This window comes from Alexandromys fortis, unplaced genomic scaffold (genome assembly GCF_014885135.2).
Source record: "Alexandromys fortis isolate MF-2015 unplaced genomic scaffold, M_Fortis_MF-2015_v1.1 scaffold_236, whole genome shotgun sequence".
Taxonomy (NCBI): Eukaryota; Metazoa; Chordata; class Mammalia; order Rodentia; family Cricetidae; genus Alexandromys; species Alexandromys fortis.
In genome coordinates, this window is record NW_026068189.1 from 297,840 (window position 1) to 325,241 (window position 27,402).

Genomic DNA, 27,402 nt, shown 5'->3' on the forward strand with positions numbered 1-27,402 from the left:
TCAGCCAGTGAGAGGCTAGAGCTAATGGGCCAATCAGCTTATAATTTATGGAGACCTATGTGTGATTTTCTTTGGGGTTAAACAGTTGTGGGGCACCAGGAGGGACAAAAAACCCCAACAACAAGCAGGCCTGGCCCTCCATATTACACTTCAGCATTTAAAAAAGAAACTTATCCCACCAATAGCCATGCCCCATCACCTCCCCAGTTCCTGGCAAACCCCAATACAACTGTAATCCATCCTCAGGCTACTCTGTCACTGAGGGGGTGGGGATGGGAGGGATACAGAGCATTCACTCCTAAGTCACAGGATCCATAAGAACCGGCTTGTCTGCTGCGCGGCCACTGTGTGCTGAGGAAAACAAGGATGCTTGCTTCTCTGGAATTACTCCCTGCACTGTACAGTAAAATCCAAACCAACAGTCAGATTCAGCTTGCTTTTTTGCATTGCTAATCAATTCTGAACATTTGGCCACAGCATATTTTACCATCTTCTATCTCAAAATTCTGAAGCGGAAAGAAAAAAAAAATCTACAGCAATCATTCTCTCTCTCTCTCTCTCTCTCTCTCTCTCTCACACACACACACACACACACACACACTAAGCTAAGCTAAATGCTAAAATGTAGTAAATGAGTAATTAAAATACATAAATTCACACCAGTGTTTGCTCATTTAGCCAGCAAAACTCATCAAAACAGTTCATATACTAAATACAGAATTTCTATAGCTATGTAAGTGCAAAGTTAACAGCACCCAGATGAAAACCCACGGGGGTGGGGAGGTGGAGAAGCGAAGCTGAAGAACTGGATCCACCTAACAAAGCCTTGGTCCAACTTGAAAGCCACCACTTCTCCTTTCAAGTGTTTTTTTTTTTTTTTTTAACTTTCACTCACACCCTTCTTTCATGGATGCACGGACACGGTGCATGCATGGAAAACGTGCATTTGGTGCCTGCAGACTCTGTTACTCTCGAGCTATTGTGAGGCAGAGTCACTGCCAAAAGCTGCATTCCAATCTGAGGCAAACGCCGTCCACGTCATTAGGAACAGTCAACTCTTCTAACCACTTAGAAATGAAAGGCCGTGCCCTCAATCAGTCAAAAAGCCCTCTCTCCAGCCTTAACTTACAATCCAATCCCTCTCCTGACCTCTAGAGAAGAGTCACCTTGTTTACCCTGAGTCCCTTTATTAATGGCTATCAGAAGGATAACCTTGAATTTCCACTTTAGGCTCTCTTCACAGAAGTGACCTCAGAGAAAATCTGCAGGTGCAGTGAAATGCAGGCCCAGCATCACCTCCCTCCCTCCCAACAGGCCCTTTGTTCCCAGGAAGAAGATAAATACCTGTCTTCCTCCTAAGTTAGTCTTAAAGTAACTGTTTAGAGCAGAGAGCTGACCCACAGAAAAGCCCTTGTACTCTAGAGGACGTTTTTCCCTATCCAAAGATAATCACTGTGATAAGACGGCCTGGTTAATAAAGCGTCTCCTGTAAAAACCTGTGTTCAGATCCCAGCACCCATGTAAAAGCTGGAGGCAGCAGTGCCGGCCTGTAAGCCCAGCACTCAGAGGCTGACTCGGGAGGGGACCGGTTCAGTGAGAGAGCCTACCTCAAATGACAAGGTGGGGAGCAGCTGAGGAAGACACCCAACATCAACCTCTACCCCTGCAGGCGCATGTACACATGCACTCACAAGCACTCACACACATATACACACGAACCACCACACCGCACACACACCACATGCAGAGACACAAGCATGTGCCTAAAAACACAGAGAAACACACAGAGACACACATGTACACACACACTCCTCTTCTATACATCTGCTGGACTTTTATAAAAAAATTCCTCCCCCTGAAACAACCTAAATGCCCCTCTACCGAAGAATGGATAAGGAAAATGTGGTACATTTACACGATGGAGTACTACACAGCAGAAAAAAATAACAGCATCTTGAATTTTGCAGGAAAATGGAAAACATTATTTTGGGTGAGGTAACCCAGACCCAGAAAGACAATTATCACATGTACTTACTCATAGGTGGTTTTTAAACATAAAGCAAAGAAAGCCAGCCTACAAACCACAATCCCAGAGAACTTAGACAACAATGAGGGCACTAAGAGAGACTTACATAAATCTAATCTACATGGGAAGTATAAAGTAGAAAAAGGCAAGATCTCCTGGGTAAATTGGGAGCATGGGAACCTTGGGGGAGGGCTGAAGGGGGGTGGAGAGGCAGGGAGGGGAGCAGAGAAAATGCAGTCGCACAGGTGACTTGTAATGCTCGAAGGCGGGCAGCTCTCTTCTTCCGTCTCCTGGCCATTGATTGGGCATCATAATCAAACACTTCTAATTCACAGCTTGGCCGTCTCCCTTTCTCCATAGGGGAGCCAGACAGCCATCAGGGCCAGTCACTTGTACCCCATCCTTTCCTTTCCAGTCTTGCTTCTATGGTCTCTTTTGTACCTCACTGCTATGACTTCATGTTTGTTCCTGCTGGAAGATGACAGCACTAGGGGTGAGGCCTGCGGGGTAACTGAACCGGTGTGAGGGTCGGGGAGAACCGGCTGGGCCTCCTTGCCCTCTGAGGTGCTCTTTCATACCCTCAGCACACAGTCACGGGCTTCAGCCTGGAGGCACAGCCTAAGCCCTGCACTTCTGCACCACCCTGGTCTAGACGCTGGCCTGCAGAGCACTCAGGAAAACATTTCCTAAATTGCGAATAGCCAGTCTGTGGTTACTTTGCTACAGTAGCAGGAAGGGGCCGACAGTCCAGTGAACTAAAACCCTGCGGACAATCCACTGCTCCCGTACGCAGTTAAACTGCTGCACACAGGCAGCCAACTCCTCTCCCTCACTCAACCTCTTACAGGTCTAGACTGCTCCAATGTGCTGTGAGTTTGTCATCATTGTTGGGAACGGAGAGAAGTGAGATAGAAGAGATGCCCCTCAGTAATTTAAATGTAATCCACACAAGAATAAATGTTTATTTCTAAATGCTTCCTTTCATGAAAAGGTGTGACGGACAAACCAACAGGACTGAAGAGATGGCTGAGGGTTGGCTATTCTTCAAGAGGACCTGGTTCAATTCCCACCACCCACATGGCAACTCACAACTGCCTGAAACTCCAGTCCCAGAGACTCCAACTCCCTCTTCTGGCCTCTACAGGCACTGTACTCACACAGTGCACAAATACACAAGCAGGGAGAACACCCATACACATAAAATAAAAATAAAGGTAGTAACAACAACAACAATAATAATAATAGAGAGAAGCCCCACAATCCAGCCCAGTACACACCTGAACACGAGAGACCAGGCCAAAGTAACCTTCCCCCACTACACTGCAAAGAAACAGCCCACACTCCTTCATCTTCCGTCTCCCGAAACAATGATGCTCTGCAGATTTTACCACTGCTGGGTACATAGGAGCAATATAAATCATACCAAGTAACCAAGGATAAGCAATGACAGGGCTGGACCAACTGGAAAGAAAACACGGGAAGACTATCATACTGGATGCTAGGCAACAGGCATCATGCTGCCGAGCATACTTCCTATAGGGCAGCCTCTTTGTAGGAATGTGCTTGTATCCTTTTATCCTGGTGACAACCACCAGCCTGATATTGCTAATTTTACCCAAGTACTGGGTGACCATAAAGTTGACAGAGCATCACACAGTGAGGGAAGGAGGGAGAGAGTAAGTGTGCATTCTAGCATAAAAACCTGGTGTGCAACAGTTCTTCCAGGACTGAAACATCCCATCTGGCAGGAGGCTCCTTTAAGCAGGAAGGTAAACTATCAAAATAGCTTCAGGAAGTCCCTGAAACCCACCAGACTCACTAGGCTCCTCCCTGCCAGAATGTTTATTAAAAAAGCTGAGAGTCCCTGTCAATGTGAAGCTGAGCTGCAAAGAAGACTCTTAGAGGAGAAATGCTACAAAAAAGACACAGAGACCATCAGCCTGGCAGAAGCAGAAAGCAGCCCAGCTGCCTGGGAGAGGTCTAGACCAACTGAGGCACAGGAAAAGGACACTCTCCTGTTGATCTGCCTGCAGGCTGTGCAGTGAGCTCCAGGTTCCCAGCTTTGTGAGCTGTCACCCATGCTGGGGTGGGCCTTGGTGATGCAGCTGTCTTTGAGTCATTTCTGCTCCTATAAGAAACCCCTCACCCATACTCCCATTAGTAACCCCAATAAAACTCACTGGTTCACCAGATTAGACATTGGTGGTGTCCATATTAGGTTGGCCATAGGCTCCCTATCCAGGATGAGTAGATGTGTGTGTTGTGTCTCCCCACACAATACAGTCTCACTCCAGATTTCAAGGCTCCTCGTTTCTCCATTATAAACTGCCCACTTCACAGGACTGGAGCCACAGAGCTGACGAGTGGAAGCCCTGATGTAGAAAGTCCTTTCTAAGCATCTCTGCAGCTTTGGAGCATCTGCCAGTACATGGCAGAAAAGGAAGCTGGACCAACCAAAGGCAGGTCATGATTTCACAGACTTTGAAGATGAAGAAGCAATCGCTAAGGTGAGATTTAGAGCACAGCTCCCCAGAGACTCGGTACAGTAACTGTCCCCTCCCCTGATGGTGTCCCCATTTCCAGGTATGCATTCCCTGCCCTAAACAGGATGCATCTACTTTGGGAAATAGCAAAAGAAAAAATGCATTTCCCCTTTAAGCAAAGGGATTAAGATCTCAGATACACTTTACTACCAAGCTGCCTGAGGGAAGGCGGCAATGACACTTAGCCTGCCCCCTCCACTTGCTCTCCTAGCAGATAACAGAGCTGAGCAGAAAGGAAACCATCACACCCAATACAAGCAAAGCCAGCCTGAGCTCAAAACTAATAGTGTGCGTTTTTAAGTAAAAGCTTTACAACATTTTTAAATTCTAAAAGGCAAAATTTATATGGCATACACGTCATATACTTGTAATCTGAAGGCAAAAGAGGTAGAAGCCCCTAAACACTAGACCATCTTGGACTCCACCCCAAAATAAACTTCAACAATACATGAACCCCTAAACTGTCCTGACTCCATTGAGAGCCTAGCATATGTCATACCAGACATTCCCCTGTGTGTACAGATAGACTAAGTGTTTTCTGAATTCAGCTAAATTCAACGGGAGAGTTTTCTGACGTCCACCCATCAACAGTTGCCCTCCGTGCACTTCGTGAGCTTCCACTGTCCTCATCCATGGTAGTCTCATTCCTCCTTCTTCATTTTACAAGAAGATCTAACACTATAAATTGAAACAGCAGGGTCCCAAAAGCCAGCTGCAAGCCACTCCTGGGGACGAGGTTGGCAGCAGAAGGCCAGCCCCAGCACACCCCTCACAGGAAAGAGCACTGGCTTTGCCCACTGGCTCTGAGCCCATTTTTCTCAAGGCGATGTGACTAAACTATCGGTTGCTTGCGTCTAAAACATCTCAGATGAGCAGAGAACTGAGTCCTTGAGAAAAGGGTACAGCCAGACCGGGGAGAGCTAGAAATGAGTCCTCAGGCTAGCTGCCTAGCTCCCTACCCGTAGCTCCCCTGCCCACTGAGGCCTGAAGTCACCTGGCTCAGTTTACATTCCCACTTATAAGATACCCTGGGATGGTTTACATACCCAGGCGTGTAGGGAGAGCTCAGCTGAAATGTTAAAGTATTACACAACTCTTGTTTCAATTTTAGAATGCCGGAGTGTGTGGTGTGTGATGTATTTGTGAGTGCAGGTGCATCTGCTCCACAGCACTCAAGTGCGTGTCAGAGAACAACTTTCCATGCCGGTTCTAGGACTGCAACTCAGGTCCTCAGGCAGAAGCAACAAGTGCTTTTACCCATGAGCCATCTCGCCTGCCCACAACCCTTTATGAAGCTCAGTATATAGGTAATTCATACCTCACAATTTTAGTATGCAAAAGGAATGACATAGACCTAAAAACAAAGCATAATCATCACCAAAGAGAAGTTCTTGAGTCAAAAGGAGTTGGAAAAAAAGGGCAACGTCTCCCTTGATGATGCACTTAAAGTCTTAAATAATGAAAGACACAGACAGAAGGAAATGGAGTTCAAACAGAGGCACGCCATGGCAACCATGGAACGCTTGGCTACACCTCGGGGCTGTCAGCCCCCTGGAAGATCCAGGAAACACTCTCTCCATCTTTCCTCATAAAATAGTGATTTCAGACACAGATTATCAGTGGCTTTCAGGCTGGGAGATGCTCAGTGGGTGAGAGCCCACTGCACAAGCATGCGGACCTGAGTGTGGGTCCCTAGCATAGACTTAGGCCTTGCAGCAGCGTCTAGAGTCCCAGGACAGGCAGCTCCCAGTGTTGCTGGCCAGACAATGTTGCTGAAATGGCAAGCTTCATGAGAGACTGTCTCAAACAACAGATAAATAAATAAACAAGTGAGCAAAGGACCGTGCCCTGAATTTCATCCACAGAACCCACATAAAGATGGAGGAGAAAACTGACCCTATGGCGTTCTCCCTGACCTCGACATGCAAAACATGACATAGGCCACTACCTGGAATTGTGCACATACACAACAGTAAGTAAAACTGACAGAAAACAGATTATGATTTAACATTACACAACAAAAATTTTAAACATAAAAAATCTTCATATCTACATTTCTAAATGTTCATCAAAATTATCTCATGGGGTTTATTTTCTCAAGAATACCTTCTATGAATCCAAAATCAAATTTATCATATAGGCTATTCACAGTCAATACACAATAAACTATATCCTGAAGCCTGAAATTCTTTTTTTTTAAGATTTATTTATTATATATACAGTGTTCTAGGGCAGCAGATCTCACTACAGATGGGTGTGATCCATCATGCAGTTGCTGAGAATTGAACTCAGGATTTGAAGAGCAGTTAGTGCTCTTAACCTCTGAGCCATCTCTCCAGCCCTGAAGCCTGAAATTCTTAATAACTCCTAAATTAATTCCACTACTTTATATACTCAGACATGTACCCACACACAAATATGCATGCACAAATACATGGATGCATGTGTACAAATACCACATATATACAAAAAAAAGCATTTTTTTTCTCTTTATCTGTTGAAACAGTCACTAACATTTTCTTTATGTACCTACTAAAACAGTGGAAATCATCAGGCATTGCGGCTGCTTCAGAGGCAGCCTCCAAGTCAGAATATTCAGGCTGATCCCCTGCCTTGTGCAGAAAAGCAACTGTCCCCTTTCTGTTGGATTTGAGGCCTGTTCCACAGGAAGGAATTCATGCCTTAGACGTCCATGAAGTCATGTCTGTAAGGTAAGACTATTACTGTTATCCATGCTGTCAAACTGCCCTCTAAGTGTTTATATTCCTGCCCACGGCCAGTGCTGCTCTCAGCCTTGGCCACAGAAGCTGCTTCCACACTGGGAAGCCTGCACCACCTACAGAGGCTAATGGCTGGTTACCGAGAATAAGGGACTACTGAGTGCTCAGCCCAGAGGGGGTTTATATCAACCCACCCTCAGACAGCTCAGGGAACATCACAGGAAGAATGGAAGAGCCAGAGGATGGAGAAGAGTGCTCTGAATACTGAGTTCCACACAGGACTTGGCTGTGTGCTTGTTAGCCTGCACGAGATCAGTCAACACTCAGCCACAGCACTAACCAGACTCGGGGTAACTTAAAAAAGTGAGGGGAGAGATCGAAGTGGGAGGGAGATATGTTGATGGGACGAGGGGGACATTGGAACCGATATATGCTCAAGATATAGAATCAATATAGAATACGTACACTGTATGAAATTGCCAAGGATAAGCAATATTTTAAAAATAAAATAAAACCTGCCTCTGGCATGCCTCGTCACAAAATCTCAGAGAGGTTTCCTCCAGACTTCTCTTAGGAGGCTTCCTGGGATGGAGACTGAATAATCACAGGCTTACCACCAAACACTTCCCCGAAGATCGCAGCGAGTTGCATTCAAAGCTCTCAGGGTGCCTGGCAGTCAATGAGTACTTAATAAATGCTAGTTATTGTAAACACCAGCTTTCAGGCCTCATCAGCCTCACTGCTGGCTGCGCGCGCTCACCCAAGACGGTTCTCTTTGTTTCCTCTTGGCATTCAATTAATGATCTCTTATCTGGAGCCTTATTTAAATTTTAACTTTTGAAAACAAGGCAAAGTATAAGAGTTGTATTAAAAAAAAAAAAATAAAAAGAACAAGCAAAATCTCCCAAAACCCAGTGTCCTCGTTCAATGGCTTCATTTGCTCCAGTAGCCTTTACGCACTCATGACAGGATCCCCAGCCAGCTGCTGCTCTGCTCAGCGACTTTATCAGCAATACTAAACAACTCCGGGCTTTACCTTATTACAGAAGACCTCAGTCTCCTGTCCCAGGACACAGGCTAACATGCACGGCTACAGGAAGGCATGCAATATCAACTCCACAAAAGTTGACTTTGAACAGCTCCTGTATTATTTGACCCCCGTTACATATCCTCATTGACTTCTTTTATTGACCACACACTACCTGCACAGCACTGTGGCAGCACCCCAACACACACTGGCTGGCGGAGTCCGCAGAAGGCAGCACTGGTTCCATCACAGCACAAAGGTCAAAATGGCAAAGCCAGGATGTCTGAATTATTTCCAGTACAGTTTGTTGTCTGTCACATGCGTGCACACACACACACACACACACACACACACACACCCTTGGCAGTCACACAGATGAAATGACGTGTCCCGAGGCTGTCTGCTTTAGCCTCAAACTGCTCCCTATAGCTTTCTACTTACAAGAGAGGCATCTATTTTAACTGCACCAGAGAAATTCACTTGCCAGCACCGCAAAGTCGAGAAGAGCCTCTTTCCCGGCCTGCTAAAGGATGCACCACTTGGCGGAACCAAACAACCAGCCAGAAAAGAAACAGAAGCCACTTAATCGGAACCCAATAATCTTTTCTGGCTCTCCTCTCAAGGACACAGGAGGGAAACAGGAGCCTCAGGAAAGGAGCCAAGGCTAGGAGATCAGCAACGGGAGAAGCACCTCCCTATCTGTCCATACATCCACCGCTGCCCATAAATTCATGGGTTCACTGAGCTCTGAGAAGTGGCCTAGACTAACCTTTCCACAGGCCACAGAGATAGTGCTGCCAGAGAGGGCCCAAAAAAGGCTGCTACTGACTAAACGTCTTCTTCACGGCTGCTCTCAATCCACTTTTCCATCACGGCTTTCAAACCGAGAATTCCCTATTAACATTTTTCTTGTCTTTCCACTAAAAGCACTCATACACATTCCCATGGGATAATTCACAAGGGACTGTTTATCATCTCACACTGCACAGTACGCCCCTGCCCTCCCGTACGCCCGAGCTCCCCTCCAGTCAGACCGTATCAGCCTTGGCAGCAGGGTAATCTATAAGGAATTAGGAAGCTCCAAATTCAAATGCCCAGCAGTGTGGTACAGGCCTTGAGACAACTGTGGACGGAGGCAAAGTTCACAAATACTGGATTAAACAAACCTACCCTGCCTAGACAACAGCTGTATAGTGTGCAAACAGAGATGCCTCCCATCCTCTCCACACAGTGGGACTCCACAGCAAACATCTGCCAAATCCCAGAAACCGTAATTACTAGGTCATCACTCCAAACAAGTCACCTGGCTTCTCCTAGCATCAATTTTCTCGTCTACAAAACGGAAATGACACTAAGAATCTCATATGGTAAAAAGTAACTCCTCTCAGCGTCATTTGGCACAGTGGCTGTCTGAGCCACAGGCTCCCATTACTATCCCAGAGTGCCGTCCATTGGTCTGCAATTGCTTAGCCAGAACTTGAATTCAGGTGTGTTCTGGGACACAGACTTTGGGGGGTTTTATGAATGTAAACCATGCTATTTAATACTGAATATTATCTGCGATAGCAACTATCAACCCCTTCTGCAGCAGAACATATCTTCAGCAGCTGGTAAAGAAAGACTGTGACGCTTCCTGGCAAGTAAGCCATGGAAAACAGGGTTCTTAGGCTACGAGAGCTGCTTTGTGGCTATGAGAACTGCCGTGAAGGCCTGTGGCGGTGTGTTCACAGAAGCTACTGTGCTCATCTACGATGCTGGGAGAAAGGCTGTAAGGCTGTATTCACAGAAACTGCCCTCCTCTAGGATGCTGGGTGTCCACAGAGCTCACCGAAGGGCACATGCGCTGTTGAAGATGAGAGGCTATGGAACCGCTCTGCAGGGGTGTAAAGGTGGCAAGATGAGCAGAGAAAACTGCACAGCCCAAGTCCCTCTCATTGCCTCAGGCTGCCACGCCCACCAGCCTTTCAGGGGAGCTCATTCTTTTGGAACGCGATGATGGGTGGGAGTGTGATGGCTCCGCATACACGTGCAGGAATGGAGCCCAGCATCTCTCCTTGGGTGAGCGGGAACATAATGGCTCTACACGTGTGTAGGAATGGACCCCAGCATCTCTCCTGGGGTAAGCAGGAACGTGATGGCTCTACATACATGTAGGAATGGAGCCCAGCATCTTTCCTTTCCTTCAGGCTGTAACCAAAGAAACCAGAAAGGAAATACCAAGGGTTGGGGATAGTTGTGCAAGCCTATAATCCCTGTACTCAGGAGGTAAGGGCAGGAGGATCTCTGTGAGTTTGAGGCCAGCCTGATATATAGAGAGTTCTAGGTCAGTAGGGGCTACATAGTGAGACCCTGTCTGCAAATAAAAGAAAGGAGGAAGATGAAAAAAGGAAGAAAAAAAAAAAGAGAAGACCAGATCACTGAAAACAAACATGTTCAGAATTTGAGGGTTTCATTTTATTTCTGATATATGGGTAATCTAAAGAGAAACCTCATGGGTGAGAAGGGCCTCCAGTCTCCCACGGTCACTTCACAGAATGAAACACTTCACAAGGTCTTCCAGATTAAACAGCACCCCCAAGTGTACCCTGGATGTATGAGTATTTAAATTTTCAATTACACAGTGTGTGCACATGTGTGTGCGTGTGCACCTGTGCACATATGTGAGAGGAAGGGACAAACACAGGCACAGGTGTGCCATAGTGCACATGTGACGTCAGAGTTCTCTCCTTCCGCCTATGGGATCGAGCAGTTGAGCTCGGGTCACTTGGCCTGTGCACAAGTGCCCCTACCCACTGAGTCACTGTGACAGCCCTGTACCACTTATTTAAATAGCCAGTTACTGAACCCTTAAATGACTTGACATGTTGGTCTAGAGAGATGCCTCACTGGTTAAGAGTGCTTGTTCTTACAGAGGACCTCAGTTCAGTTCCCAGCACCACAGGGTGGCTCACACCATCTGTAACTCCAGTCTCAGGGGACCTGATGAGGACACCAGGGAAGCATGTGGTGCACATCCATTCATGAAGACAAGACACTTAAACACAAAATAAAGAGTTATTTTTAAATGACTTGCTATCGGTGTGTGTGTGTGTGTTATGTGTTTACATAGGTGTATACATCTGCATGCAGAGAGGGCAGAGGTCAACATTGGTCCTCCCTCCTCTATTACTTCCCACCTTCTTTGAGACAGTGTCTCACTAACCCTGGAGCTCATGGATTTGGCAAGGCTAACTGGCCTCTGCTCCCCTCAGCCCCTGCACTGGGTGACAACTGTGCCACTGCATCCAGGGGGAGCTGGGGATCCGAACTGGACTCTGCTTCACAGGGAGGCACTCTACCGACTGAGCTCTCCAGCCTCCTCAAGACGCCTTCAGCCAGTCAAGGAAGCCCACATGAGTTCACTGTAGCTAACAGTGACAAACTAACGATGCAAATTGGCATCAGTGAGTCTGAAGGCGAGAGCTATAACAGGCAACGCTGTTCTAGGCAATTTTTAATCCTGAAATAAAATACTAAAAGTAAACTGCTCTAATCTAAACTAATGCCCCCATTCCCAAATTACATGCAAATGGGGATCCCCACTATCCACCTGATGGATCATTAACGGCGCCATGCTGAAGAAAAAGAGGCCATCTGAGTCAGATCAAGGTGGGCAATGTTACTGACCGCAAGGCCAAAGTTTCTGTGAATCAAGTTTTGCTGGGACATGTCCAAGCCGGTTCACTCGCGTACTGTCTTTAGTTGTGTTTGTGATCCAGATTACCCGAATATTTGCTAGATAACCATGTGTTCCCAATGCATAAAAATACCCATCTGTCAGGCCTTTAGGATCTTATGGAAGCTGGACCCATACTTAAGAGTCATGCCCATAACCACCGGCAGGAATTAGCTCATGTATCAAGTTAAGATGCTTTCCTGCCACTGTGATAAAGCACTGACCAAAAGGGACTGGAGAGTTAAGAGCATTCATTTCCTGCTCCCCCAGAGGATCCCAGTTCTGTTCCCACATCAGGTGGCTAGCATGCCTGTAACTCCAGCTCCAGGGGATCCTTGAATACCTGCACTCATCATCACTTACACATAATAAAAATGTATCTTAAACAAAAGAGCACTAGCCAAGAGCAATCTGGGGAGCAAAGGGTATACTGGGCTTATTTCCACTTCCAGATCACGGTTCATTGATGAGGGACGTCAAAGCAGCAGCCTAGAGGCAGGAACAGGAGCAGCAGCCATGGAGGAATGTAGGTTACTGGCTTGCTCTCCTTGGTCTGCCCAGCCTGCTGTCTTAAATAACCAGGAACTGCCTGCCAGGGGTGGGATCATCCACAGTGGACTGGACCCCTACATCAACCATTGATCAAAGCATTTCCCACCGACATGCCCACGTGTAATAGAGAAAAGTCCTTAACTGAAGCCCCCCTTTCTGAGTGTGTGTGAACCGCACAGAGGCACCTGTCTCCATGCCATTCCTTTACCTTTCCTGTTAGGAAAATAAGGACTGGGAGAACTCTTAGTCAGGAAGACTAGCCATACAAGCACGAAGACCCGAGTTCAATCCCCAGTACCCACATAATCTCAATTCTGAGGAGCTCAATAGCCACAGCCAGCCTAGATGCCAGCAAAGTTTCACGCCAGGTGAGAAGTCCTACCTCACAAGAAGAAGAAGAAAAAAAAAAAGTAGCTCCTGACAAATAACACCTATGACTGGCCTTTGGCCTCTACACACAACCCTCCACACACAAAAGAAAAAGAAATAACACAAGTACTGTTGCTTTCGAGGCTAAAATTACATCATCTTCTCCTACGCCATCTCTTTAGTCCTTAACGTAGAAGAGTCTAGAAGTGCAGCTTCAGAGTTCTGTTTGGAAAGCTAGTCTCCTCCAGTCCTACCATTTTAAAATTAAAGTCTAATGAAATATACTTCAGATTCTCAGAATTCTTGACTAAGATTAGGAGAGATAAAGGAGGCAAAGCCTAAAAGGTTAGTGTCCAGATTTCACCAAAGCCAGCAATCACACCTGAGGAGCAATCTAAATGCTAAGTCCACCCCTGTATCCAGCATTTGCTGAGCCCCTACCAGATCCAGGCTCTGGGCTTCAGTTGGGGATGGGGCTGTTTCTACAGAGCCAGCACCTCAACACTTCCAAAGGAGGGGGTGCTCCGTCCACAGAACAAGCCTGCATACACAACCCTCTGTAATAAAGCAGCAGATGTCAGAGCTGAGGGTTCCCAAGTGACATGGCACTCAGTTCATCTGCACGACAAATGGGTTAGTGAACCTGGTCACAAGTCCCAATCTTTGTCACTTAACTTCCCAACAGCCTGCCTTTGCTGGTTTCCTCCCTAGCAGGCACGGTGGCACACATGTGCTGTCTTCCCAGGACTTGGGAACTAGAGACAGGAGAAACATGAGCTCGAGATCACCCAACTTCTGGCCAGCCTGGGCTACATAGAAGACCCTGTACCAAAAAGAGAAGAGGGAAGAAAAAGGAGAGGAGAAGAAAGGGGAGGGGAAGGAGAGAGAGCTGGGGGAGCAAAGATAAAAGAATTACTCCTCAGAGTGTCAGTTAAAACGTCTTAAATCTTCCCTCCTGTGACTGAAAAAGGACTGAAACTTCAAGGCTCTCCAGGAAGTGGTGCTGCGTACATCTGTCTTGCCCAGAATCCCATGTGTTTCCATGCATGGGCATGCTGCACCTGAACAGTGATGCAATTGCCTGTTTTGACCAGCACTCCTAGACAAGGCAAGAGCCACCACTAAGGAGCTTAGCATGCAGCGGCAGGAAATAACCGAGACTCCCTCATTCGGTGCTCATAAAAACTTTATTATCTGTCTGGGGAAAGGCTAAGGAGGTAAAGTGCCTGCCGCACTTGCACAAGGACCTGAGTTCAGATTCACAGAACCCTGTAAAAGCTGGCCTTGGGAGTGCACATAATCTGAGCGCTCCTGTGGGGCGAGGGGAGGAGGGATCAGAAGCTTCCCAGAAGTGTATGGCTCTGCAGCCTGGCACACACAACAGTCGTGAGCACACACAGCAGTCGTGAACAATAAGAGACCCTGCCTCAGACCAACACCTGAGTGCTGCGCTGTGACTCTCCGAGACCGTGTTAATAAAGCTAACTTGGGATGGGGCAGAGCCACCAGCTCGCTGACTGGAATTAGCCATAGAAGCCAGGAATACAGATAGGGAGGTCAGTCAGGAAGGAGAGGGGAGGGACTTGGGATTCTGGGACGTTTGGTGGGAAGAGGTGCTGGCTGGGTAACCAATAAGAAAGGAAAGGTCAGCTGGTGACTTCTCTGCTTCTTTGATCTCTAAGGTTTTTCACCCCAATAACTGCCTCTTGAGTTTTTATTGGAAATAGAACAATTCAGCAAAAGACAACACCCGAGGTTCTCCAACCTACACCACACACCAAGGCATACACACATTCACATACACACAAGCATGCATGGATACAAAACAATCTTTTAAGGGACTGGAGAGAGGGCCTAGTGGTTAAAGACATCAATTGCTCTTGTGGAGAAGCTAAGTTTGGTTCCCAGCACCCACATGGTGGCTCTCAACCATCTGTAACTCCAGTTCAGCTCGGGGAGATGGCCTCTTCTCGCTTCCGTGGACACTGCACGCATGTGGTGCACCAGCTAACATGCAGGCAAACACTCATACACATAAAATAAATATAAATAAATCTTTTAAGATTAGTAAATAATCTGATTATCCTGACATTATAAATGGGAAACCTGAGACTCAGAGACATTACAGGCCAGTGAAACAGGCCCCACAGGTTGCTAATTAACATCATATTATCCTAGCCCAATCTCCTCTTCCTGGTACAGTCAGACTCAAGTACCCGCCCTCCTTCCTGTGAACACAGACTTCCCTTAGGAGAGGGAAGAGCACCTTTGCTGAGACCAGCGGTTAAGCAGGAGGTAGGGAGTCATCCTGGACAGGCAAAAAAGGCACTGCCCAGCGGCCCTCACTGCCCAGGGGCCCTCACTGCCCAGGGGCCCTCACTGCCCAGTGGCCCCACAGGGAGGGACGGGAAGAAGTAAGGCCAACTGGCCAGGGACATGCACAAGGTCTGTCACAAGCTCGGAAAGCACTCCTCCCCCAGCCCCCCATATTACCTCAGCTACTACTAGTCTTGCTAAATTTCCTACATGCTAGCGTCTCTGCCAAATGCCATGCACACAGGAGTAGCGGAGCCATGGCTCAAACACATAAGCGGTCGACCCTGACAAGCACAAGCGGACTCTACCTGACCTCTCAGGGCCAATGCTCTCACCATAGAGCGCCAGTGGCCTGCATACGAGATAATACTCATTAATTTCTGCCAAGTAAATAGACCGAGACAGGATTTCAGCTCAGTTTCAAGGATGGGGGACCCACAGGTATACCCAGTGGTGAAGGACTGTTACATACGAGGTAATGTCTTAACAATAAGAGTTCCCCGCTCTTGCTTAAGATTGGGGCTTAAATGTGTGTGGAATGCAGACCAAAAGGAACCCTGTAAGCACCAGCTCCTAAGTCCAAATCAGCCTCAGGCACCTGAGTCAGGAAAGAGGGCACAAGAGAGCCGGTGTCTGTGGCCACCTGACCAAGTCTGCCGCACTACTGGCAGCCGCACAAGCTTCCTACCCTTCTGGCCACTCAAACCTGACCCAGAGACGTCACCCCCTGGGAGGGATGAGCAGAAGATACAGGAGGGGGCGGGTGAAGAGGGGCAGGTGAAGAGGGGCAGGTGAAGAGGGGGCAGGTGAAGAGGGGGCAGGTGAAGAACACCTCTTCAGGGCTTCCAGCGCCCTGTAGTTTGCATTCATGAAGCTCAACCTTGAATGGCAAATGGTCCATGTTCACAACTTAAATGGGCTGTGCACAGCCACCTCCCTAGAGACACCCTCCCCAACCCACCCTTCACCCACTGCACATGAAGAGCCCTAATCTTCAAAACCAAAAGCTATCCTCTAGCCATTACCCGTGAGTCAAAGTCACTCCTTGACAACCGAAGACAACTGAAACTGTTTCTGGTCAGGTACCAAGTCCAAAAGCTATCTACCATCCTCTAGCCATTACCCATAGGTCAAAGTCACTCCTTGACAACCGAAACTGGTTTTGGCCACGTACCATGTAGATTAAAATAGTAATTTGAAAGTAAAATGTTCTACATTCTGACCCCAGAGACAACAGTGAAGACCAGTCACCAAGGTGTCCAAATCTCCAACGTCAAGACCGCAAATGCTTTTAAACGTCCCCACACAAAAGTTTCCCCCACTCTTCCCATAATTTGCATGCATATTGTGTTTGAAGTCGAGGGATCAGGCTGCTAATACCTCCCTAACGATTTTTTTCCCGGACCAGTTTCGATCTGCCAAGACAGCCTAACCACCTTCAAGAGCACCTCCGAGAGCACGGCTTACCTTGTAATTGCTAGAGTTCACCCAAGAGGTAGCGAGTCCGTCCACAAGCTTATCTAACATGGTCTGGTCATGCTCAAGGTCAGCAGACTTCTGCTTGTCTGAGAAATAGTCTATGAGTTCCTGGCCAACCTGCAGCCGTTTCCCCACATCCTTCTGCAGCACCTGGGCCAGACAGGACTCCATTCGAGGTTCCATGGTAGGATTCAAATCCAGATCCGGCCAAGGCTAGGGGGCGGTCAGGATGACTCCCTCCCGGTAGCTGTACCGGGAGGTGGCCTCTTTGTTCGCTGAAGGCTACTAAGAGCGTGTGTTTCAAAGATGCAATCCGGGGAATGGCAGCAATGCACCATGTGTGTCTGAAGAGCAGCTGGTCGGATATTAAAAGTCCAATTTAAATAACTAGTAGGCGATAAAGGCGAGAGCGGCGGAGTGATGACCCACGACTCGGTCTGAAATCCTTCATCGTTCAGCAGTCCATTCTGCAAAGGAAGAGAGAACAAATCAGCAGGCAGGCAGAACACACAACTGTCAGGAAGCATTTCATCAAAGACAAAGACACTCCTGATCACACGCGGGGTGGGAAGCACGAACACTTGGCGAACGGAACAGAAAAACATGAGTATTATTTTTATTAGCAGAATGGCAAAGCCCAAAGGATTGAGCCAGAGAGCTATGTGCTTGGTAAGCTGGCATTTTTCACAGTTCCCTAGCCTGTAAACGCACAAGTTAGGAAAGCAATCTTCTGTTTCCAGTGGCTTCGGTTTTGCTTCCACCAAAACCCTCGCACCACGCGGAGAGTCATGGTAGGCACTGTCCTATCACCTATCTCTCAATAAACTCAGTCCTAGAAGGGCACAGGCTCCTCTAAACACCCTTAAAACAAGCTTGGTCACATTAGCCAAAGGCAAAGGTAGCACCTACACTGTCCCTCGCACTGTGCAGTTTCACAACGGGAGCAGCCTTCTTTCCGAGCAAAGGAGAAGAAACGCAAAGGGAAGGAGATAGGCTGTTGACGCGGTATTCTCTCTTGACAGCAACTCCACTAGGGACTACTATTTGTTATAAAATGAGTTCTCAAAATCATGTTTGGGCACTGTAAATGCATAAAAAAGGAAAAGTACTAAAACTGAGTTTGGAGTTTTTGCAGTGCTGAGGCTTGAACACAGGAACCCTATGCAAGGGTTCTACCACTGAGCTGACCCACTTTACTCTCATAAAATGGTTTTCGCTAGACAGATTTAAGAGTTAACTATAGCCGGTAGAGTAATATGTTTCTTATTCAACTTCTCTCCAACTATTAATTAGTTCCTATCATTCTAAATTAGGAAGACAAACAGGAAACCCAGCTTTCTTAAGATGCTGCATCTCAGAGCTGGAAGATGACTCGGGGGTAACCGTGCTTGCTTCACGAGCATGATGATACGAGTTCAGATCCCAGCACCCACATAACAAGCAGGAAATGGGTCTCACATGCACCTATAACCCCAGCACTGAAGAGGACAGACACGGAGGATGGGTAAAGTTTGTTAGCAAGCAGTCCAGCCAAAACACGTGAGCTCCAAGTTCAGGGAGAGGCTCCATCTCAAAGGAGTAAGAAAGACAGTGATTGAGGAAGACATCTAACCACCTCCTTTGGTCTCTGCGTGCAAACAAAGGCACGAACACACAGGTGTGTATAACACACACACACAATGTAATTTAAAATGAGGGCCAAGAAGATGGCTCAGCGGGTAAAGACACCACACAAACCTGGTGACCTAAATTCAATCCCTGGCAAACAAGTAAAGACAGAAGGAGAAAACGACTCCACAAAGTTGTCCTCTGACTGAAGGTCCATATTTCTATACAGTGTGGCAGCCAGGCTCTGAAGCCAGAGGCCCCACCTGAGGTGGTCACGTAGCCCTGCAGACAGCCTGTCACTGCCCTAACAGAGGGTCAGGATGTTGTTGCTCCTTTCTTTGTAATTTGGAGGATGCCTGATAGAGCACACACAGCAAATAGGCAGAGGCGGAAGTGACAAAAAGCCATCCACCTGGCTACCTCGGAGACAGAATGCTAATGTGCTTCCCCTCCCCCTGATTTAAGTTTTAGGAAAAAGACTGTTTGGAGACTAAACAAGGAGGAATTCTCCAGGATGTGAACTCAGGACTTCATGACCACTGAGAATCTCCCTCCCGATAAAGCCATGTGAGTTGTGTCTTTATTTCAGCGCCTCCACGCTGGTCCAGAGATAGTTTATGTTGGGGTCTGGTCTAGAGACTTAATTTATGGTCCGGGCTGCTACCAGACCCCGAAATCTGACCTACACAGATGGGCCACAGCATGCATAACTACCCTCATAATATACTTTTAAAATATAAAGTGTGAAAATAAAAGCATTCTACATGGTTCCAGAAAGAAGCAAGCATTCACTGTTCAACATCGGCTACAGCATGCGGGCCATGGACTCAGCAACACTAGTCAGTGCATAAGCTCTCAGGAAGCTCTCAGGAAGCAATGTTCTCAGTAACGCCAGTAAGTACATTAAGTTGCCAGCCCTATCTGCTTTCTGATTTAGCAAAATGTAGGGCTATGACCAGAACTACTAACTCTAACCACCACGCCTTCCCTGCCAAGATGGTCTGACATGCCCAAAAACTGTGCCAAGATCAACCTTTACTTCCTTTAAAAGCAAAGCCAGGAGCCTGCAATGTAGAACCTGAGACCACCAGAGTTCATGTGAAGAGAAGGTGCTGCTAACAGCACAGCCTTCCACCCAGAGGGGACACCAGATGGTGTTTGCGGCCTAAGTCCAACTAGAGATTCTAACAAAAGGTACCTGAGGTTGCCCTCTGACCTACACATGTGCTGTGCCTGCACACACTCCCACAGACACACATATCCATGAACATACACACACACTATATATATATATATATCAGAAGGGACTTGGAAAGGGCTGGAAGGAGAAAAGGGAAGGGGGAGAATTGTGTAACTATAATTTAATTAAAAATAAAAACCACCTGAAAATGTCGAGGCATGCATGGAAGACAGGTAGATTATTAAGCAGCCAACCCTGGAAGACTAGACGCGGGAGAAGTCACTCGCACTGAGCCGAAAGCAGCACGCATCCATTCGACAGCATCTCCTCCTGCAGTTTTGTAGCAGTCAGAGCTTAGCATGCAGTCTCTGCTCTTCCTCCTTCTCTCTGCTCCCACCCACGACCCCCGGGTTGTAAATCCCCGCCCCGCCCCCCCCACACACACTACTCAGTGAACACCACGCAGGCCCATGGGAAGACAGGTGCTGAACTCCACTGGCTGCTGAAGCCCAGCCCGGTGACTCCAGGGCTCTTGCTGCCTAGAACAAGGAAGAGACAGGCAGACAGCTATGGGTAGCACAGGAAGAAGACAAAACACTCGGGGATCCAGCAACACTTCAGCTGAGAACCAAAGACGGAGCAGCTCACCTCAGTCAGACTCAGGGCCACCCACCCCAGTCCAGCTTCCCTTGGCCATCACACCCATACTCCAGAGCGCTCCCTCCCTCCGTCTTCTGCTTTCCTCACGGCTTCAACACCCATGGGGATGACTTCAACCTTCCAGTCACCTGCCCCAGGATGAATGCTCTCTCCCTTCTATTGGCCATTCACTACCAGCAGCTGGTAGATGTCCCCTAAATCGCCCATCTTCAGCAGGCCCTCATTGCCTCCATTGGGGACAGACACGGTTAACAGTTGTCTAGGAGCTGCAGAGTCAGCTGGGCAGACAGAGGACCCCAGTTCAGTCCCCATCAGCACAAAAATTAAAATGTTTAAAAAGGATCACTTCTCTTTTCTACTCCTCAGAACTCTCTCAAAGACAAAAAGAGAGGCATGTGCTCAGACAGCTGCCATGATGGAGGTGAGGTTTGCAACACTATCCCCTCTGCTTCTCCTCCTGCTACAAACTGTCCATTACAGAAGGGGAGGGCTCTAACTCTCAGAACAGGGCTGCAAAGTTTATGCTTTTAAAAAAGAATGAGGGGCTGAACAGATAGTTCAGCAGTTAAAAGCAGTTCTCTCTCTTTCTCTCTCTCTCTCTGGGGGGGGCGCGGGGGGGGGGGGTTGAGACAGCGTTTCTCACTGTAACTTTGGAGCCTGTCCTGGAAACTAGCTCTTGTAGACCAGGCTGGCCTCAAACTCACAGAGGCTGCCTGCCTCCTGAGTGCTGGGATTAAAGGTGTGCACCAATCACTATCCGGTTGCTGTTGTCACTTTTACAGAGGACCAAGGTTCAGCTCCCAGAACCCACAAGGCAGTTCACAACTGTCTGTAACTCCAACTCCAGGGGATCTGACGCCCTCTTCTGGTATGCAAGGGCACTGCATGCATGTGGTACACAGACACAAAGCACAAACACAAAAGTTCCTCAAATACGAAACTTTTTTTTAAATGTTTAAGAAAGTAAAAAGAAAATAAATGAGAAAAGCATGGTAATAAAAATTTAAATGACACAAGATATGGAATTAAATTATGTTATATAATAAAGCCTGTTATTTCAAAAAGTACAGAAAGATAAACTATCAAAGTATAGTCTAATTACTAAAACCATGAATGCTTTCTTTTCTGCTGAATGGTTATCTTACTACTTACTGGATTATCGTTAACATTTCACTTAGAGTGTGTGCACACACCGTGGCATGTATGTGGAGAGCAGGGGACAACTTGCAAGAACTCTCTTTCCAGCATGTGGGGTCTGAGGTCCAAACAGATCTGCAGGCTAGGAGGCAAGCATCTTTACCCCCTAGACCATCTTACTAGCTTCATATTTCCATACTTTTCATATTTTTTAAACAGAAAAAAAATCTCAAATGAAGCCCTGTTTATTTATGTCAGCCTTATTTTTTCCAAAATGAACTATCAACTGAAAACAAAGACTTTTTTAAACAAGGCTGATTTTTCTTCTTCTTTTAAAAGACATTTAAATGTATACAAAGGGATTAGTGTCAACATCAGCACAACAATTTGTTACAAAATGAAGGCACTTAACCCTGGATAGGAGAGGTAATAACAACTTAGGGGTCCATGGAGATGAGAGCCTGGCAGAGAACCAGCTTGTTAGGGTGACAAGGAGCATCGCAGACAGGGTGCGCTCACACACTGGTTCCTCGAGAGAATGGATCACCTACCCAGTTTACCAACCCTTGACTTCAGTCACCTCTTACACAGAGCTCCATCTACAACTTCAGTCTCACACCAGGGAAAATTACATCACCAAACCTCAGCAACTTCTACACGGGGCTTTCAGGTAACAGGAAAACCGCTTGCCACTAACTTGTCCTAAATTCTGCAGTGTGTCTGATACTCACAAACTGCACAACGTCACCACTCTCTTTACCCTTTAGCAGTTCACCGAGTCCTACTGCATTGCAGTCCCTTGTATTGAATCATATTTATGTGTTCATTCATTGGAGACAGGGGCTCATAATTTCCAGGCTGGGCTCAAACTGGCTATTCAGCAATGGGTAACCTTGAACTTTTAATCCTCCTGCCTCCTTCTCTAATTTATTTACAGCAGGGACCCAAATACTTCCTTTCTCATAAGGACACCTATTTGTCTCACCACTACTTATTGAAAAGACTATTCTTTTCCTCCACTAAACTGTCCTTCTTACAGCCTTGTTTAAAAGAAAAACAAAAACAAAAAACAGGGAGGGAGTGCACACGTCTTTAATTCCAGTACTTGGGAGGCAGAGGCAGATGGATCTCTATGAGTTCAAAGTCAGCCTAGTCTACAAGGCAAGTTCCAGGACAGCCAGGGTTATTACAAAGAGAAACCCTATCTCAAAAAAAACAAAACAAACAAAAACCAAAACCCAATGGGCCATAAGTGTTAGCATTTATTTCTGGACTCCCCTTCTATTCCACTGATTATATACATATATCCACCCTTCAGCCTACAGGACATGGTTTCAATTACTGCAGCTTTGTAGCAAGCTAAGTCTTAACTATATTCTTTATGAAGACTCTTTCAAGGCCTCTGTATTTCAATGTGAATTTGAAAATTAACTTGTTACTTGTGATCACAGGCATCTGAGATCTCAACAGGAGTGTGTTGGACTTGGAGAACTTGGGAGTCCCACCATAACAAGATCAAGTCTGCAAATCCAGAAACGCAGAATCTTTATTCTCTAGATGGTATTTTATAATTCCAAGAGTAAATGTCACACTTCTCTTGTTTATTCCTAGTTTTTTTTTCTTTTCTTCGGTTTATTACTTCACAGGAATTGCTCTCTGGGTTTCACTTCACATTCTCTTGGCCGCAGACAGGAGCTGACCTTGTGTACTGACCCTGACCAGAAGCCTGGCTTGTGTCCTTCTTTAGTTCCAGCACCTTCGAATGCATTGCTCAGGATAGCCTACCTACACAATCACGTCATCTGCAAAACCAGTTTTTACATTTCCTCCTTTCCAAAATGCAATCTTGCCCTCCTTTTTCTCTCCTGGCTATCTGTACAGGATGAGGTAGATGTGGTCACAGTAAACATCTGTCTTACTCCATGCCTTAGGACAACATTCAGTCTGTCCTCACTAAAGATGTTAACTGTGGGTTTTCATGGATGGGCATCACATCAAGGAAGTAGATCTTTATTCCTAATATCTTGGTTTGTGGGAGGGTTGCTTTGTTTTGTTGGTTGGCTGATTGAAGACCTACACTGTTAAAACTACTAGCAGAAAATACAGAGAAAAACAGTTCACGATATGGACAGAAGCAAAGATATCCTGCATAGGCAGACTCTTAGTAAATCAGGAACTAAAAGAAAGATCTGACAAATGAAACTGCATCAGATTTTAACAGTTCTGCATAGCAAAGGAAACTACAAAGACTACACTAAAGAAGGAGACGCTTGGCCACCCACACATCTGACGGAAGATCAACATCCAGCGGTGGTGCGCGCCTCTAATGCCAGCTTTGGAAAGTAAAGGCAGGCGGATCTCTGTGAGTTTGAGGCCAGCCTGGTCTACAGAGCAAGTACCAGGAAGGCCAGGAATACATAGTGAGACCCTATCTCGCAAAACCAAAAAGAAAAATAAGGAGGAGCAAGAGGAAGAAGAGAAGGTAATGATGATTAATAGCCACAGTATATTAAGAACTCAAAAACATTAATAAAAGAATAAATGGCCCAATCAATAAATGGACTATGGAGTACAGGTGACCAATGAATACACAAGAAAAGATGCTCACATCTTTAGCTATCAGGAAAATGCAAATTAAAGCTACACTAAGATTCTTTTTTTTTTTTTTTTTTTTTTTTTTTGGTTTTTTGAGACAGGGTTTCTCTGTGGCTTTGGAGCCTGTCCTGGCACTAGCTCTGTAGACCAGGCTGGTCTCGAACTCACAGATCCGCCTGCCTCTGCCTCCCGAGTGCTGGGATTAAAGGCGTGCACCACCATCGCCCGGCTACACTAAGATTCTATCTTAGAGTTAATATTAAAAGTACTAAATGCCAGTAATGATTCAGGTTTGTAAAAGTAAAATTTATACACCGGTGGTGGGAATACAAATTAATGCAGACACTAGGAAAATCTGTGTGGTGGTACAAACGGGCTCACCAGAGAAAGCTGCCAGCCACACTAAGTGAAATTGCCAGCCCCGGGCTCAGAGAGAGACCCTCTGCCTCAATAAATAAAAAAGGCGTAGTCAAGAAAGATACCTGACTTCAGCCTGCGGCCGCCACATTCCTAACTGTACACACATGCAAACACACAGACAGAACAGTCACACACCTGCGCAGGAGGAAACGGATGGAACCGCAGGGAAAGGAGAAGAGAAGGGAACGCCTGAGGAGGGGAGACTGACAGAACAGTGTGTGCAGATGTGGGCTCACTGAGGAATCCTTAGCTAGAGACAGGGCTTTACTGCTCTTCCAGAGAACCAGAGCTCCGATTCCAACACCCACATGGAGGTTTACAGTCTCTTCTGGCCCCCACAGGCGCGCGCGCGCGCACACACACACACACACACACCTATACATAAATAAAAATTTTTAAAAATTTATCAAAAGGTAAAAATGGTGCTAAGTACACAAAAACCTTCATTTATTGATTGTTGAGAATACTGCTATTAGTTTATTATTAGTTTATTATTGGGGATCTTTTTTAAATTTATTTCTTTATTCCTTTATATGTATGTATTTGTATATATACATATTATATGTGTGTGTGGTGTATGTGTATATATAGAACATGCCAGTCGTTTGACCCCCTACCCTTCTCCTCCCACTCCTGCTGAAGTCCCTTCTTCCCAACAAATCTCCCCATGCCTTTCGTTATTTATTTTTATTTACTTACTTACTTATTTATTTGGTTTTTCGAGTTAGGGTTTCTCTGTGTAGCCTTGGCTGTCCTGGGACTCACTCTATAGACAAGGCTGGCCTCAAAGTCAGAGATTCACGTGCCTCCGGCTCCAGAGGGCTGGGATTAAAGGCGTGCCATACCACATCCAGGCCCCTCCTACTTTCTTCTCTTTCGTTTTGCTGGTGTTTGGGGTTTGGGTTTGGCAGCCCCCTGAGTTTGATCACAGTTGCTTGCATGAGCAGAGGCGGGAGTTACTGCTGGGGCTTAGTCCACCTGCAAGCGGCTGCAACACTGAAGAAATGAGTTTCTTCTCCCCCAAACACTGACTGGCATTCATTACCCTGAGCACTGTCCCTGCCCAGATTATCTAATTTGGGACATGTTTAGGTTTGGGCTGGGCTTTTTGCATGGAGTATTACTGTGATTTAATAAACCCTTACACCGGAACAGGTGGATAACAAGGTTTTCTCTGACCGTCGTAAGCATATAGAAGAGCGGGCATCTCAGCCGTCTGAGGACATAATGCAGCGGGGAAAGTCATTCATGGAGTGGAAACAGCACCATCAGCCTCTCTGTCAGCGGTGGATGGTTGCAGAGCGCAAACTTTAAATCGAACATATTTGCCAATTTCCCAAATTCCATCCTATTGATATTTAATTTCATTCCACTGTGGTCAGAGACCTCTTTGCATGACTTCCATCCCTTCTAAATGTATTGAGGCTTGTTTTATGAACTAACATATGGTCCATCCTATAGAAGGCTCAGATGTCCTTGACCTGCTGTTACTAACTGGAGCATTCTACAGATATCTGTCCCTTTAATACTTTAGAGTTTAAACCCAGCTAGACCAATTCGGGGGTGACAGAGGCCATAGCAATTATCTAAATCTTAAAGTTTTCATCCTATTTCCTGCGTTTTATAATTATATAATTCTATACACAGAGGCATATATGTAAAGGAGCACACACAATTACTTTATTGAGATCTTCGTAACGTATACACATTCCCTCTAAAGATAAGATATTCAGTTCCTAATACCGCATCACTAGTTCATTTCTTACAGCAAAATCTACTCAAAGTCCAAACTGCAAAAAAGATACATCCATCCAGCTCGAGAGGTTCTCCCAGATGTATTTGAACTGGAAAATACCCAAACCTGGGTGACTAAGAGGAGAGCACTGGATATGTCACTTGATAGTGCAAGAGCTGACAGAGTCCCAAACGTCCCCGGGGAGGCAGGCTGCACCCAGTTGACAAAGGGAGCCTATTACAATCTGAGCATTAGTGTGAAGACAGAAGGTGAGGAGGGCTGGGCATGAGCGCATGAGGGGCTCTCCTGTGCTACAGAAAACAGGTAAAGCAGCACAGCTTTCAAGCTGACTTCCAGCTCAACAGTTTAAAAGAAGCATGGTCACCAGGCACAGTAGCACATGCTTTTAATCACAGCACTCCAGAGGCAGAGGCAAGCGTTTCTCTCCGAGTTCAAGACCAGCTTAGAATCCACATCAAACTGCAGGTCAGCCAAAGCTACATAGCAAGACCCTGCCTCAAAACTGATGAATTAAGCATTACAGATTTGGGGTGTAGTGTGTAACTCCATAGCAGAGCACGTGCCCAGCATGTGTGAGGTCCTGGGTTTGATCCTCGGCACTGACAACCAAGCAAACAAGAAAATCTAAAGTAGTAACTCCCTGAGTTGGGAGCCTAATGAATGAATAAATTAATCTTAAGGAATCTTAAGACTGGATAAATGTCTTCCTGTCTACCCATGTGAGTGTCATTACCACACATACTGACAAAAGAGACAGGCTCAGAGACTCGGAAGCCAAGTGAACAGCAGTGAGGCTGGAGAGACAGTGCAGTGGTCAGAGCACACGCTGCTCTTGCAGAGGACCACGCTGAGTTCCCAGCACCACCTCAGGTATCTCACAACCATCTATAACTCCTGCTCCAGGGGATCAAATGCTCTTTTCTGGCCTCCACTGGTACTTGCACTAACACGCACACAAGCTCACAAACACACATACATAATGTAAAAATAGTAATTTTTTAAAAGAATATATCAATATTGAGGGGATATAGAAGATCTGGAGAGGAAAGAAGGGGAATGGATCAAAATTCATTGTATTCATATATGAAGTGCTCAAAGGACAAAAAATGTATTTAAAAACTGTAAACATCAATCTCTTGGTATGATAGCACTTTTAATCCCAGCACTTGGGAGGCAGAGTCAGGTGGATGGATTCCTGTGAGTCTGAGACCAGCCTGGTCTACATACATGAGTTCCAGGACCCTGTCTCAAAAAAAAAAAAAAAAAAAAAAAAAAAAAAAAAAAAAAAAAAAAAAAAAA

General features: G+C 46.3%; 1 protein-coding gene across 1 annotated transcript in view; it reads right to left on the reverse strand.

Annotated features, from left to right (window-relative positions):
- The window catches only part of Clasp1 (cytoplasmic linker associated protein 1), a 226,896-nt gene that overhangs the window by 167,467 nt on the left and 32,027 nt on the right, over nt 1-27,402 (reverse strand). The window contains 1 exon segment of the mRNA XM_050129375.1: nt 16,736-17,214. Within this exon segment, the coding sequence (XP_049985332.1) occupies nt 16,736-16,930 (195 nt within the window). The 5' untranslated portion in view covers nt 16,931-17,214.